This window comes from Eriocheir sinensis, chromosome 7 (assembly GCF_024679095.1).
Source record: "Eriocheir sinensis breed Jianghai 21 chromosome 7, ASM2467909v1, whole genome shotgun sequence".
In the NCBI taxonomy this organism is placed as follows: domain Eukaryota; kingdom Metazoa; phylum Arthropoda; class Malacostraca; order Decapoda; family Varunidae; genus Eriocheir; species Eriocheir sinensis.
Window position 1 is genome coordinate 15859002 of NC_066515.1, and position 15203 is coordinate 15874204.

Consider the following 15203-nt stretch of genomic DNA (forward strand, 5'->3'; position numbering starts at 1 on the left):
CTGCTTCCATCTTCTCTTCTTGCTCCTGCAGTCTTGTTTCGAGATGCTGCCTGGTGAGAGACAGTCGACAGACAACAGAACGCCCTGTAAAAAAGTGAGCTGGGAAGCTACCGTTACAAGTACTGCACTTCTTAGGCGCCATCTTAGCTGAAAGTGATTGATGATTGCTTGAAATGAAAGAGATAAAAACACAGAGTGAAGGGGATTAGGAAAGGAGGTGAGGTGAGTGAGAGGGGGTTTAGGAGAGGAGGTAAAGTGAGAGAGAGGAGAAGTAGGAAGGGATGTGAGGTGAGTGAAGAGGGGGAAAGAGAGGAGGTGAGTGAAGTGTGTGAGATCAATGAGGGTTAGGAAAGAGGTGAGGTGAGGTGTGTGAGATCAAGGAAGGTTAGGAAAGAGGTGAGGTGAGGTGTGTGAGATCAAGGAAGGTTAGGAAAGAGGTGAGGTGGGTGAAGGGGTGGGTAAATATGATGTGAGGTAAGGTGAGTGAGGGGGGGGCTTAGAAATATGTGGAGGTGAGGGAGGGGTAGGAAGGGCTAATCCTCTAGGGGATTTGTAGTGAGGAGGAGCAGAAAGGAGGTGAGGTGAGCGAATGTGGGGGGGGGGCTTAGGTGAGGTGAGGGAAAGGGGGGTAGGAAGTGTTAATCCTCTAGGGGATTTAAAGAGGGTGTAGTAGGAGGAGCAGATTGAATCCTCAGGGAATTCAAAGGGTGAGGTGTCGGCAAGCACAACGCAAAAAAAACACTTGAGAAACATTCGCAAGAACACCTGACACACCCAAATCACACGTGAAAACACTTGGGATCACAACAACACACTCGAAACACATGAGAAACAGTCAGAAACTCAAGCACAAGCACGATTCAACACCCCCAAGTCACTCGTGAAAACGCTGGAAACACAACAACACACTCGAAACACTCCGAAACCCACGCAGAACACTTGGAAAAACAGCCAAATCACATGCAAAAACACCAGAAACACAACAACACACTCGAAACACTCCGAAACCCACGCTGAACACTCGGAAACAGCCAAATCACACACAAAAACACCGGAAACACAACAACACACTCGAAACACTCTGAATCCCACGCAGAACACTCGGAAACACAGCCAAATCACACGCAAAAACACCGGAAACACAACACACTCGAAACACTCCGAAACCCACGCAGAAACACTCGGAAACACAGCCAAATCACACATAAAAACACACAACAACACGCTCGAAACACACACAGGGATATCACAGGCAACACGCAGCAAGGCTGTGAACGATCGCAGCGCGGTTCTCACTTCCGCTTCTCAGGAGAGCTCAGGAGGCATGACCTCTCTGAGTGAGGGCAGGGCGCGTAGTGAGTGAGGGCAGGGCGCGTAGTGGGAAGGAGAGGGAAGGGAAGGGAAGGAATGATAAGGGAAGGAAAGGAAGACAAGGAATGAAAAGGGAAGGAAAGGAAGGAGAGGGAAGGGAAGGGACGGAATGAAAAGGGAAGGGAAGGGAAGGAATGAAAAGGGAAGGAGAGGGAAGGGAAGGGAAGGAATGAAAAGGGAATGAAAGGAAGGAGAGGGAAGGGAAGGAATGAAGAGGGAATGAAAGGAAGGAGAGGGAAGGGAAGGGAAGGTATTGTTATGTCGGACGTGTTACTTGGGTTCCGTGTCGCCGTCAGGAGACTCCGTGGGAGGGAGATATGTAAACACTTTGCACAGCTTCTGTAGTTTAATATTCTTCCTTAGTAGTACACTTCACTCTGACTCTTCACTTACCACTAGCTTACTATGACTGGGACTGGGGCTCTCTCGCCCTCTTCTCCTATATATATCCAGAACAGTACAGTCTAGAACGTTACAGTATATTTTAGTTCATACAAGAACATGTAGCAAAAATATATGCGAGTTGGCAACACTTCCCACCTGGTGTCTGGCTGCTCCCCGCGGGGCGCGGACGGCTCGCCTTGCTCCCCTCCCCCCTGCTCGGTCCTCCCGGAGCCTTCTAGAGGCCCATGGACGCCGGGGGAAGCTTCCAGCACAACAGTATGATGAGGGAAGGGAAGGAATGAAATGGGAAGGGAAATGGAATGGAAAGAAAAGAGAAGAGAAGAGAAAGAGAGAGAGAGATTGTACCTAGTCTTCCTTGTACCCTTATAATAACGACAATTACAACAACCTAACAATCACAACGGCCCCCTCACCCCATCGCCTTCCCCCCCAGGAGACGAAAGACCCCATCCACATCATGAACATCGGTATCAGCATGCAGGAGGAGAAGAACGACAGCGACCTGAGCGAGCAGTTTGCCGTGTTCTGCGCCAGCAAGAAGAAGGAGTTCAAGGAGGCCGGGATACGTCGGATCACCATGGTCGTCTTCTATGAGAAACAGTTCCCTCGCTACTTCACTTACAGGTAGGGGGAAGGGCGGAGTTGTCCCTCTATCCTCTACGTTTTCTTCACAGGTTTTTAAAAGAATGGCTCGGTTATCCCTCTTTTAAACACATTTTCTTTACAGGTAGGGGAAAGGGTATCGTTGTCTCTGTTTAACATGTTTTCTTTACAGGCTGGAGGAATGATATAATTCTCCCTCTAATTTGTTTTAAAAGAATGGCTCAGTTGTCCTTCTTAATCATTTCATTGCATTTTACTTATAGATAAATGAATGGCTTAGTTGTCCCTCTGTTCACTGTTTTCTTTACAGTGAGGAAGAATGGTATAATTCTCCCTCCAATCTGTTTTAACCCGTACAGTACTAGCGGCGCATATATGCGTCAGCGCCTATGGTTGCAGGAAATACTAGCGACGCGTATACACGTCGGGCTTGCTAAACACTGTTACAGTCGATGGAGTGGGTTTATATTTGCTACAGTGACTGCTGCAGACAATGGCAACACTGCGCGAGTGCGTTTGTAGCATTGGCAACAATACCCAAGCTGGGGAGGAATCACAAGCCACCTGTGACATCAAGATCAAGACTAAGTGTAAATAATGTCGTGGCTGCCCATTCCTTTTGCCATATGGCAATAGACAGTGAGTTTGAGGTTTCCTCATCTGAAGAAGACGTGAGAGCACTCTCAGACTCTGGTTCAGACAAGGATTATGTGCCAGATGAGGAGGATATAGGCTATATTTAGCTGCCTTTGTAACACGAGATTCTACTGTCCTGATAATTCTGGAAATCCCACACTTATACCCCATGAAATGGTGCTCTCTGGAGTATTCTACACCTGTGTGCAACAAAAATGGGCTGCCTGCCTCTGTCACTTGTCAAATCCTCCTTAAACCATCCATCACGTACAGGGGCCGTTTCCAGCCACACCGTGGTAACACTTCATGGAGTTCTCCTGAGAAAACTAGGTTTATGACGTATATATTTTCTTATTTTTTCCACTTTTCCCGTCACATGGAACATTTTTAAGCCAAAAAAGTAAAAAAATAAAAATTGGCCGTTACTGGGCAAGCCATAAATATTTAAATTAGCCGGTACTGTACGGGTTAAAAGAATGACTCAATTGTCCGTCAAATCTGTTTACCATACTTTCTTTATAGGTAAGGGGAATGGCTAAGTTGTCCCTCCGTTTACCATGTTTTCTTTGCATGGAGGGATTGTATAGTTCTCCCTCTAATCTGTTTTAAAAGAATTGCTCAGTTAGGTTTGCCAGTTCATATTCTTGGTTTTCTTTCTTTTTTTTGCTACTTTTTCCTTTTTTACAATTTGTTTCTATTTCCTTTTTTAACTCTTACTTTCTTTTTTCCTTTTTTTCACGTTTTTTCATATTTGTTTTTCCTTTGTTTTCCGATTTTGTTTTTCTTCTCCATTGATACAAAGAATGGGTTGGCTATCACTCATGTTCACTGCATTTTCCTTATAGGTAGAAAGAATGACTCGCTTGTCCCTTTAAACTTTTCACTGCATTCTCCTCGCAGATTAAATCACTCGGTCATCCCTCTAATATATTTACTATGTTTTCCGTACGTGTAAAGAGAACGGGTCAGTCATCCCTCTAATATATTTACTATGTTTTCTGTACGTGTAAAGAGAACGGGTCAGTCATCCCTTTAATATATTTACTATGTTTTCCGTACGTGTAAAGAGAACGGGTCAGTCATCCCTCTATTCTGTTGACTTTGTTTTGATGACAGATAAAAGAATGGCTCAGTTGTCCCTTTAATCTGTTCACACTTTTTCTAATAGACTGGAAGAATGGAACAGTTATCCTTCAAATCTATTTACTACGTTTTCCTTACAGATAAAAGAATGGCTCAGTTGTCCCTTTAATCTGTTCACACTGTTTTTCTTATAGACTGGAAGAATGGAACAGTTATCCTTCAAATCTATTCACTATGTTTTCCTTACAGATAAAAGAATGGCTCATATATCCCTCTAATCTCTTCACTACTATATTCTTACAAGTAAAAAGAATGGCAGCTCTTTCTCCTTCCCTTATTCCTAGTTCATCCCTTTCTCCTCCTCTCCCTAAATCCAGAGTGTTAAACTGATTGGCTGATAATAAAGTTAGTTAATAAATCTCAACACTTCATGGACAGAGAATAAAAACCTTTAATTATTATGTAGTTTTAACAACTTGCAATCATTCTTTTGTTTCTGTTTCTGTTGATATTGTGTTCCGAGACTCCACTTCTGATCTGAGTTCCCTTTGTTTAGCCTTATTTTTAATCTCACCAAGAAGAGGAAGGTAACTTGTCTTCTTTTTTTAGCAGGTTTGTTCCTTTACGAGTGTTCACTTAAGTTTGTAGGCTCGGTTTCCCTCATTAATAGCATGCTCTTATAGCTGGACGCTGCTGTGAAGTCCAACTGGGCGGGTCCTGCTCTGGGGATCCCCTTGCCATAGCACAGTCAAATCTAGTCTTGGGGGTATACAGAATTATTATTATTTTTTTTTTACAGTAAAGGAAAGCAAGATCGCCAGTAGAACGCCCCTTACGGAACCCATACTGGCGATCAGATGTATGCTCTTATAGCCAGATGCTGCTGTGAAGTCCGACTGGGCGGGTCCTTCTCTGGGGGTCCCGTTGCCATATAGCACAGTCAAATCTAGTCTTGGGTATACAGAATTTTTTTTTTTTACAGTAAAGAAAACCGTTCAAGGGCAAAAAAAACTAATGAAAAAAAAAAGGTCGCAGGAAACCATAATGAAACCTCTTCTCATGTGATTGACAGCTCTTTCAGCCACCTCTTCGGAGTCTTTACAGGAGCAGCGAGTAGCGGGCTTTTTTTTTTATTGTTTCCTTTTTTTGTGCCCTTGTGCTGTCTCCTTTGCTGTTAGAAAAAAAAATGCGATGGGTATGTCGTGCCCTGCCCAAATGGACTTCATATATGTGTCGGTCTGTTAGTGGCATGCGTTCCAGTAAGCTAATTTTGCGCCATTTATTGATTGCATTCCGTCGTACTCACTGTCAGAAACTACGAAAGTGCAGCTCTTATCAGGCCCTTCCCTAATGGACTTCATATATGTGTTGGTCTATAGTGGCATGCGTCCCAGTAAGCTAATTTTGTGCCTTTTATTGATTGCATTCCGTTTTACTCACTGTCAGAAACTACGAAAGTGCAATGCAATGGGTATGATAATTTTGCAGCTCTCGTCAGGCCCTTCCCTAATGGACTTCATATATGTGTCATTCTATAGTGGCATGCATTCCAGTAAGCTAATTTTGTGCCTTTTATTGATTGCATTCCGTCGTACTCACTGTCAGAAACTACGAAAGTGCAATGCAATGGGTATGATAATTTTGCAGCTCTCGTCAGGCCCCGCCCAAACAGACTTCATATATGTGTCGGTCTATAGTGGCATGCATTCCAATAAGCCAATTTTGCATTACAGAGAACAGGATCTCAGTTGTCTCTCTAACCTTCAGGAGGCAAACTGTAAATGCTTATCTGCTTACAATTTTGCATATAGACATAACCTGAGGAATTTACACTCTGCACCAAATTGTTCTGAGGCATTGGAGAAGTTATGAGTGTATTATGTCTTATGTGCCTTAACCCATGCTCTGAGGCAATGGTTTAGTGAGTACAGTGTTTATTTTAGTGTGCATTAACCCTTGTGTCTTAAGTGCCATGATCTGACCCAGTTGTTTAGCTAGAGCAGTGGTTCCCAACTTTCTTGCCCTCGTGACTCCATTCCCGAAATCTGATATCGGTGAACTTATGGATTTGCTCATCAGATTTACGATATTAGTGATCAGAATGCATTTTATTTGCACCGGAACAAAAGCAAGAAGAACGTGTAACCATCAAAAACGGCTTCAAAATGATGAGCTATAAAAATCATTCTCTCAAGTGAACTTACGAATTGACTTAACACATTTATTATACTCCGAAACGATAGCAAAAATAACATAAAACCACCGTAAACCACCTAAAAAAAATAAGCTACCAAAATCAATCCCCCAAGCCATTTCTAGCAAGCCATCACGACCTCGCTAGTTGGGAACCGCTGTGCTAGCTACGACAGTGTTTACATTAATTTCCATGTGACTTAAACCCATGTATATATGTGAGTGCAATGAATTTAATAGCTAGTGACGTGATGCTACCTTCCACCGCAGACCACAACACCTCTTGAAACACAGTGCTCAGCCTGTTAGCCCAAGGTACGCGAGGGGGACGGCCGCATCCACTAATACTCTGGCTAATGTTTAAGAGTACTGGGCCTTGGGCAGTAGCTTGGTGCACCCGTAGCCTTGTCTCGGGCCTTACTGACACATGTAGGGAGTTGATTGGCATTTTGTACGGAGGTTTCGGTTGTGTTTTCCTGTCCCTTTTTTTTCTCTTTGTGGTTTATTGTGGTATTTGGTTTTGATTTGTCATGTAATTCATTGGTCTTGCTTAATTTGATTTGTGGATGGAGGTTTCGGTTTCACTTATTCATTCTTTACCTTTTCCTTTGTTTGTTCTCGTTGGTTTCACTTAACCCGGGGGGGGCTTCGTGGTGCAGTGGTTAGCACACTCGGCTCACAACCGAGAGAGCCCGGATTCGATTCCCGGGCGGAGTGGAAAAATTTGGGTGGCTTTTCCGATACCCTACGCCCCTGTCCACCCAGCAGTGAATGGGTACCAGGTTGTGTCCTGTCTCCTGGGATCTGTTCCCTCCTCCTATGATTCCTTCCTCTTCTGTCTCTCTCTCTGGCATATGACCACAGATGTTGCGCCGACTAAACGAAACTTTCCAACTTTCACTTAACCCGGTAGCAGTGACGTGCCAAATTTGTGGCTTTACCATGTACCAGTGATGGGCCAAATTTTTGCCATGATATAAACTCCCAAATTAGATGATGCATAATCTGATCACAAATGCGTTGATATATATTATGAAATGGTTTGCGTGAGTGATGATTTTTTCTCATTTTTCTTGCTTAGAGGGGCCTTTAAGAAACACTATCCCCACAGCTACCGGGTTAACTATTCTTATTCACTGGTCTCACTTGGTTTCCTTATCATTAGTATTAGATATCGAGCTGAGAAAGGGTAAAAGGTGTACAAGGATTTCTAACTTGCGGAAGACACGGCAGAACTCACACTGGTTATGGAATGTTGGCGATTCTCTGGGTAATAACTTCATGGTTTCTGCACTCAATGGGGACACACAGTAAGAGGGTTTTATTAATACTTCTTTGGGTAATAACTTTTAGGGGATACAGTACAAGTTTTTTTTATTAATACTTCTTTGGGTAATAACTTTTTTAATGGTTTCTGCACTTAATAAGGATGCAGGACAAGTTTTTTTTTTATTAATACTTCTTTGGGTAATAACTTTTAATGGTTTCTGCACTTAATAAGGATGCAGGACAAGGTTTTTTTATTAATACTTCTTTGGGTAATAACTTTTTTAATGGTTTCTGCACTTAATAAGGATGTAGGACAAGGTTTTTTTTTATTAATACTTCTTTGGGTAATAACTTTTAATGGTTTCTGCACTTAATAAGGATGTAGGACAAGGTTTTTTTTTATTAATACTTCTTTGGGTAATAACTTTTAATGGTTTCTGCAGTCAGTGGGGATACAGTACAAGGTTTTTTATTAATACTTCTTTGGGTAATAACTTTTAATGGTTTCTGCAGACAATGGGGATACAGTACAAGGTTTTTTATTAATACTTCTTTGGGTAATAACTTTAAATGGTTTCTGCAGTCAATGGGGATACAGTACAAGGTTTTTTATTAATACTTCTTTGGGTAATAACTTTTAATGGTTTCTGCAGACAATGGGGATACAGTACAAGGTTTTTTATTAATACTTCTTTGGGTAATAACTTTAAATGGTTTCTGCAGACAATGGGGATACAGTACAAGGTTTTTTATTAATACTTCTTTGGGTAATAACTTTTAATGGTTTCTGCAGACAATGGGGATACAGTACAAGGTTTTTTATTAATACTTCTTTGGGTAATAACTTTAAATGGTTTCTGCAGACAATGGGGATACAGTACAAGGTTTTTAATAATACTTCTTTGGGTAATAACTTTAAATGGTTTCTGCAGACAATGGGGATACAGTACAAGGTTTTTTATTAATACTTCTTTGGGTAATAACTTTTAATGGTTTCTGCAGACAATGGGGATACAGTACAAGGTTTTTTATTAATACTTCTTTGGGTAATAACTTTTAATGGTTTCTGCAGACAATGGGGACACAGTACAAGGTTTTTTATTAATACTTCTTTGGGTAATAACTTTTAATGGTTTCTGCACTCAGTGGGGATACAGTACAAGGTTTTTTATTAATACTTCTTTGGGTAATAACTTTTAGGGGACACAGTACAAGGTTTTTTATTAATACTTCTTTGGGTAATAACTTTTAGGGGATACAGTACAAGGTTTTTTATTAATACTTCTTTGGGTAATAACTTTTAGGGGACACAGTACAAGGTTTTTTATTAATACTTCTTTGGGTAATAACTTTTAATGGTTTCTGCACTCAATGGGGATACAGTACAAGGTTTTTTATTAATACTTCTTTGGGTAATGGTTGTCGGGAAAGAACTCAATGGTGTCCGTGGAAGAGAGGTACAGTGAGAGGTGGTTTACTACTACTACTACTACTACTACTACTACTTTTACTCCTTCTATTCTCTATTCCTCCTCATTATCCTCCTCCTCTTCCTTCATCTTCTTCATCCCCTTCCTATACTCATGGTGGATTTTGGGCACTAATTTCACAGTTTCTGCGTTCGATTGGGATCATGATAGGCGTTGGCTGCGCTATACTATTGATTCAGTTATTTAGTTTTAGTTTTGATATCCTTTGCTTAACTTGATATTGGTTTGACTTCTAAAATATCACTTCTGGTTTAAAGATGAACTAATATATATGCAAGAGATGTTTTACTTGCTTTGCTTGTCTATTGAGGGTAATAAGTTAGTTTGCGCATTCAAGAGTGATATCGTAAGGGATGTTCTACCAATACTTCTCCTTCATGGTAGTTGTCGGGTAGTAATTCCATGGTTTTGTGTTGCGGAGTGATACGGTATGAGATGTTTTGCTTGTACAGGTAACTCTCGATTTACATGAGTATTGTGTCCTTGAAGAGGTCGCGTAAATCAAAAACAATGTGAATCAAACAAGAGGTAGGTTTCTATTGAAATATAAATATTCACTTCATTCAGTGGAGAGAGAGAGAGAGGGGGAGAGAGAGAGGGGGAGAGAGAGAGCGAGAGAGAGAGAGCGAGAGAGAGAGAGAGAGAGAGAGAGAGAGAGAGAGAATATCCATATCAGCGAGATATCCACTCAGGCACTCGGTCTCAGCCTCACTCGTGTGAGGAAGAAATGAGGGACATCATGAGCGACTGGCTAGTATTGGTACCGGTACCGAGCAGTCTGGTGTCAGTACCGTACCATATAGCTGGTACCGTTAGTACCAGTACTGGTACCAGTACCTGCCCACCCCTATTGTTGAGTAGCGTGGCAGCATGGGTACTCTATTGTTGTTCAAGTGGCGCGTGGTAAGAACTGAGCTCAGCTGTTTGGCCGCGGCGCCGTGTGAGTCCAGTTGTGTGACACCTGGTGGCCACTCCATAAAATATCGCGTATAAGTGAAAAAAGTTTCTAAATTAAACATTTATTTGGATTTTGGACCCCGCGTTATTTAAAAAACGCGTAAACCAAACTTGCGTAAATCGAGAGTTACCTGTAATAATTTGATGTTTTGTGTAGATAATTTATGTTGTAGAGGTTGTGTACCAATATTTCTCATTTACTCTGCTTGTTGGGTCATAATATGGTTCGTGTAAAGATTTAACCCTTTCACACACCACGACGCGATTTGCGGCAAAACAGAATTGGCTACATCAGCTTTTGACTAATCGTGTCAAAAACCTATAAAATAAACTAATTGTCAACTCTCTTGTTCCGTTGGATTTGAAGTGATAATTGCCCGTGGTTTAGTTGCCTCTCCGCAGGCAGCCTGTGAGCACGACTGTTGTCCCTTTAAATTGTTTTTTTCAGAGTCGGTAAACTTCGCTGTATATTTGCATTTCTTGATATTTTTTTCTTTAATAAGGTATAATAATCTCTTCCAAAACCAATGATATATAATAATGACAGAAAAAAAGAATACTCGTGGGTGAAATCGATAACATGATAAAATTTTGCGCCACACGGTCAGGCCATTCCACAGGGCCCCCTAGGGAGCCCCAGACGGATGTCACAGTGGAAAGAGAAACTTATTAAACTTTTGGTGCGTGAAAGGGTTAATGTAGTAAGGGGTGCATGTCCGTATTTCTCATTTACGGTTCTTGTCAGATAATTATTTAACGGTTTTATGCACTAGAGTAATACAGTAGAGGTATTTTTTGTATTTCTTGGGTAGTATAATAGTTTGTCGTAAGGGATGTTTGTCAGTACTTCTCATTTACGGTTCTTGTCGGGTAATAATTCAATGGTTTTATGCTCTCGGCTAATACAGTAGAGATGGTTCTTGTGTTTCTTGGGTAATATAATAGTTTGTCGTAAGGGATGAGTGTCAATATTTCTCGGTTGTGGTTCTTGTCGGGTAATAATTCAATGGTTTTATGCTCTCGGCTATTACAGTAGAGAGGGTTCTTGTGTTTCTTGGGTAATATAATAGTTTGTCGTAAGGGATGTTTGTCAGTACTTCTCATTTACGGTTCTGGTCGGGTAATAATTCAATGGTTTTATGCTCTCGGGTAACACAGTAGAGATGTTTTTTGTATTCTTGTAAGGGACTTCTCCTCAATATCTCTCATTCATTGTATTTGTCGGGTAATAATTCAATGGTTTTATGCACTCGGCTAACACAGTAGAGATGGTTCTTGTATTCTTGTAAGGGACGTCTCCTCAATATCTCTCATTCATTGTATTTGTCGGGTAATAATTCAATGGTTTATGCACTCGGGTAACACAGTAGAGATGGGTTTTGTATTCTTGTAAGGGACGTCTCCTCAATATCTCTCATTCATTGTATTTGTCGGGTAATAATTCAATGGTTTATGCACTCGGGTAACACAGTAGAGATGGTTCTTGTATTCTTGTAAGGGACGTCTCCTCAATATCTCTCATTCATCGTATTTGTCAGGTAATAATTCAATGGTTTATGGACTCGGCTAACACAGTAGAGATGTTTTTTGTAGTCTTGTAAAGGACGTCTCCTCAATATCTCTCATTCATCGTATTTGTCGGGTAATAATTCAATGGTTTATGGACTCGGGTAACACAGTAGAGATGGTTCTTGTGTTCTTGTAAGGGATGTCTCCTCAATATCTCTCATTCATTGTATTTGTCAGGTAATAATTCAATGGTTGTATGCACTCGGGTAACACAGTAGAGGTGGTTCTTGTAGTCTTGTAAAGGACGTCTCCTCAATATCTCTCATTCATTGTATTTGTCGGGTAGTAATTCAATGGTTTATACACTCAACTAACACAGTAGAGATGGTTCTTGTATTCTTGTAAGGGATGTCTCCTCAATATCTCTCATTCATCGTATTTGTCGGGTAATAATTCAATGGTTTTATGGACTCGGGTAACACAGTAGAGATGTTTTTTGTATTCTTGTAAGGGACGTCTCCTCAATATCTCTCATTCATCGTATTTGTCAGGTAAGAAATCAATTATTTGTGTGCTCGAAAAATACAGTAGATACGTCTTCCTTGGGTATTAGTTTGTGTACTCAAGATTGAAACGTAAGTCATGTTTTTACTTGGTGTTTGGTGCTTCTTGATCCAATATTACGTGGAGCCGAGAGCGGAAGTAACAGTGTGAGTAAGAGCAAGAGGTGTGTGTGGGTGCTGATTCTCCCGCTTCAATCAGCTCTGTGCTAGTCAACGTAAGGGGTTAGAAGCTTTAATTAAATAGCTTCGGATTCTATTGATAGGCGTTGGCTGCGCTTTGCTATTTATTCAGTTATTTAGTTTTAGTTTTGATTTCCTTTGCTTAACTTGATATCGGTTTGACTTCTAAAATATCACTTCTGGTTTAACCCGGTAGCAGCGACGGGCCAAATTTGTGGCTTTACCATGTAGCAATGACGGGTCAAATTTGTGGCTTTACCGTGTAGCAGCAACGGGTCAAATTTGTGGCTTTACCATGTAGCAACGACTGGTCAAATTTGTGGCTTTACCGTGTAGCAACGACGGGCCAAATTTGTGGCTTTACAGTGTAGCAGCGACGGGCCAAATTTGTGCCATGATATAAACCCCCCAAAATAGATGATACATAATCTGATCACAAACGCTTTGATATATATTATGAAATGGTTTGTGTGAGGGGTGATTTTTTCTCATTTTCTCGCTTGGAGGGACCATTAAGAAACATGATCCCCGCTGCTACCGGGTTAAAGATCAACTAATATATATGTAGAAAGTAATTTTTATTCATGTAGAAAGTCCCATTATTCAGTTTCTGCAGTTTTAATATTCTTTTTGTAACTTAATATTGGTTTAACTTCTATACTATGCATCTTCTGGTTGAAAGACTAACGTAGAAAGTATTTTTATTCCTGTACAAAGTCATTTTTATTCAGTTCTTCAGTTTTAATATTCTTTTCGTAACTTAATATCGGTTTAACTTCTATAATATGCATCTTCTGGTTGAAAGACTAATGTAGAGAGTAAATTTTATTCGTACAAAGTCTTTTTTATTCAGTTCTTCAGTTTTAATATTCTTTTCTTAACTTAATATCAGTTTAACCTCTAAAATATGCATCTTCTGGTTGAAAGACTAACGTAGAAAGTAAATTTTATTCCTGTAGAAAGTCCTATTAATCAGTTTCTCATTTTTAACACTTTGCTTAACCGTGTAGCAGCGACAGGCCAAATTTGTGCCATGATATAAACCCCCCAAAATAGATGATGCATAATCTGATCACAAATGCTTTGATATATATTATGAAATGGCTTGTGTGAGGGACCATTAAGAAACATGATCCCCGCTGCTACTGGGTTAACTTCATAATCAATTTAAATTCTAAAATATTAATCTTTGGCTGACTAATGTAATAACAAATTGGGTTAACTTCTAAATATCACACAGCTGGTTCAAAGGTTAACTAATGTATGTAAATTAATTCATAATGTTAGCTTGTTCCTTATAAATTAACATTGTGTACATTCGCTTTTTACATGCAAGAAAAGCCAAGATCCGCAAGAGTAACTATTAAACCAAAATATAATTCACCTGATAAAGATAAAAATTGTTAAAAGCACGATCCCATTTTCTATAATTTCTGTATTTATTTTCTTTTTTCTTTTTCCTTGTATATTAATTATGTAGTTTGTCATTTTATTCTCCTTCTTGAATACATACTAATTATTAATCGAAAATTCACTCTTTACCACCAACACCACTAACAACAACAACAACAAAACAACATCACCACCACTTTTGCAGGGCACGTGATGAGTTCCAGGAAGACCGGATCTACCGCCACCTGGAGCCTGCCTTGGCCTTCCAACTGGAGATCAACCGCCTCCGAACCTACGACCTCGAGGCCCTGCCCACCTCCAACAGGAAGATGCATCTCTACCTAGCCAAGGCGAAGGTGCGTGTGGGTCTACCTAGTTATAGTATACAGGTAACTCGATTTATGCAAGTATTGTGTCCTTGAAGAGGTCGCGTAAATCAAAAACAATGTAAATCAAATGAGGTAGGTTTGTACCTTTATTGCCTACTGTATCACTCTGACTCCTCTCCCTCTTGTGGTTCCTCCTCTGGCTGCCCTTCCCCTCGTGGTAGCACAGCAGCGAGGGTGTTGTTGTTGTTGAGTAGCGTGGCAGCATGGGTACTGTATTGTTGTTCAAGTTGTGCACAGGGAGAACTGAGCTTAGCTGTGTGGCTGCGGCGCTGTGTGAGTCCAGTTGCGTGAGACATCTGGTGGCCACTCCACAGCAGCGGGGGTGTTGTTGTTGTTGAGTAGCGTGGCAGCGTGGGTACTGTATTGTTGTTCAAGTTGTGCGCAGGGAGAACTGAGCTCAGCTGTGTGGCCGCAGTGCCGTGTGAGTCCAGTTGCGTGAGACATCTGGTGGCCACTCCACAGCAGCGGGGGTGTTGTTGTTGTTGAGTAGCGTGGCAGCGTGGGTACTGTATTGTTGTTCAAGTTGTGCGCAGGGAGAACTGAGCTTAGCTGTGTGGCCGCGGCGCTGTGTGAGTCCAGTTGCGCGAGACAGCTGGTGGCCACTCCATAAAATATCGCGTTTAAGTGAAAAAAAAACTTGTAAATTAAACATTTATTTGGATTTTGGACCCCGTGTTATTTAAAAAAACGCGTAAACCAAACTCGCGTAAAACAAGAGTTACCTGTACAGGGTTTCTATCTCCATATCTATAATTGTCCAGTCTTTTCTCAACTCCTTAACTGCTGATTTCCTGCAAGAAGACCTCGCCAAGCTCCAGGAATGAAACAAAAAGTGGCAGCTACAATTCAATGAAGAAAAATGTAAAGCCATGCACCTTGGTAGGGGAAATTCAGCATACCAATACCACATGGGAAACACTCCACTATCCACCACAGAGGCAGAGAACAACCTGCTAGTATATGTTACCAGGCTACCAGTGAAGGCGAAATCCGTGCCAATCGCAGCGGACGGGTTAAACTGCTTGACACACTTTGTTATCACATCTTCCCTTAATCCACTTCAAGCATCAACTGCTCTATACGGAGAGCTGAATTTCTTGACATTAACCCCTTCACTACGTCTGGGCCAAAACAGCGCCCCGCTCCGTATCCAAGATCGCCAC

The 15203-nt window shown here is 41.1% G+C and overlaps 1 protein-coding gene across 14 annotated transcripts in view; it reads left to right on the forward strand.

The window, feature by feature from the left end:
• The window catches only part of LOC126993053 (acetyl-CoA carboxylase-like), a 101276-nt gene that overhangs the window by 49790 nt on the left and 36283 nt on the right, over positions 1-15203 (forward strand). For 8 of the 14 annotated variants that reach the window (XM_050851877.1, XM_050851905.1, XM_050851888.1 and 5 more), the window contains 4 exons: positions 32-94; positions 2210-2400; positions 6562-6606; positions 13857-14007. In XM_050851877.1, the coding sequence (XP_050707834.1) occupies positions 32-94; positions 2210-2400; positions 6562-6606; positions 13857-14007 (450 nt within the window). The remainder of the gene's footprint in view (positions 1-31; positions 95-2209; positions 2401-6561; positions 6607-13856; positions 14008-15203) is intronic. The other 6 variants (XM_050851892.1, XM_050851923.1, XM_050851908.1 and 3 more) reach the window with 3 other exon arrangements.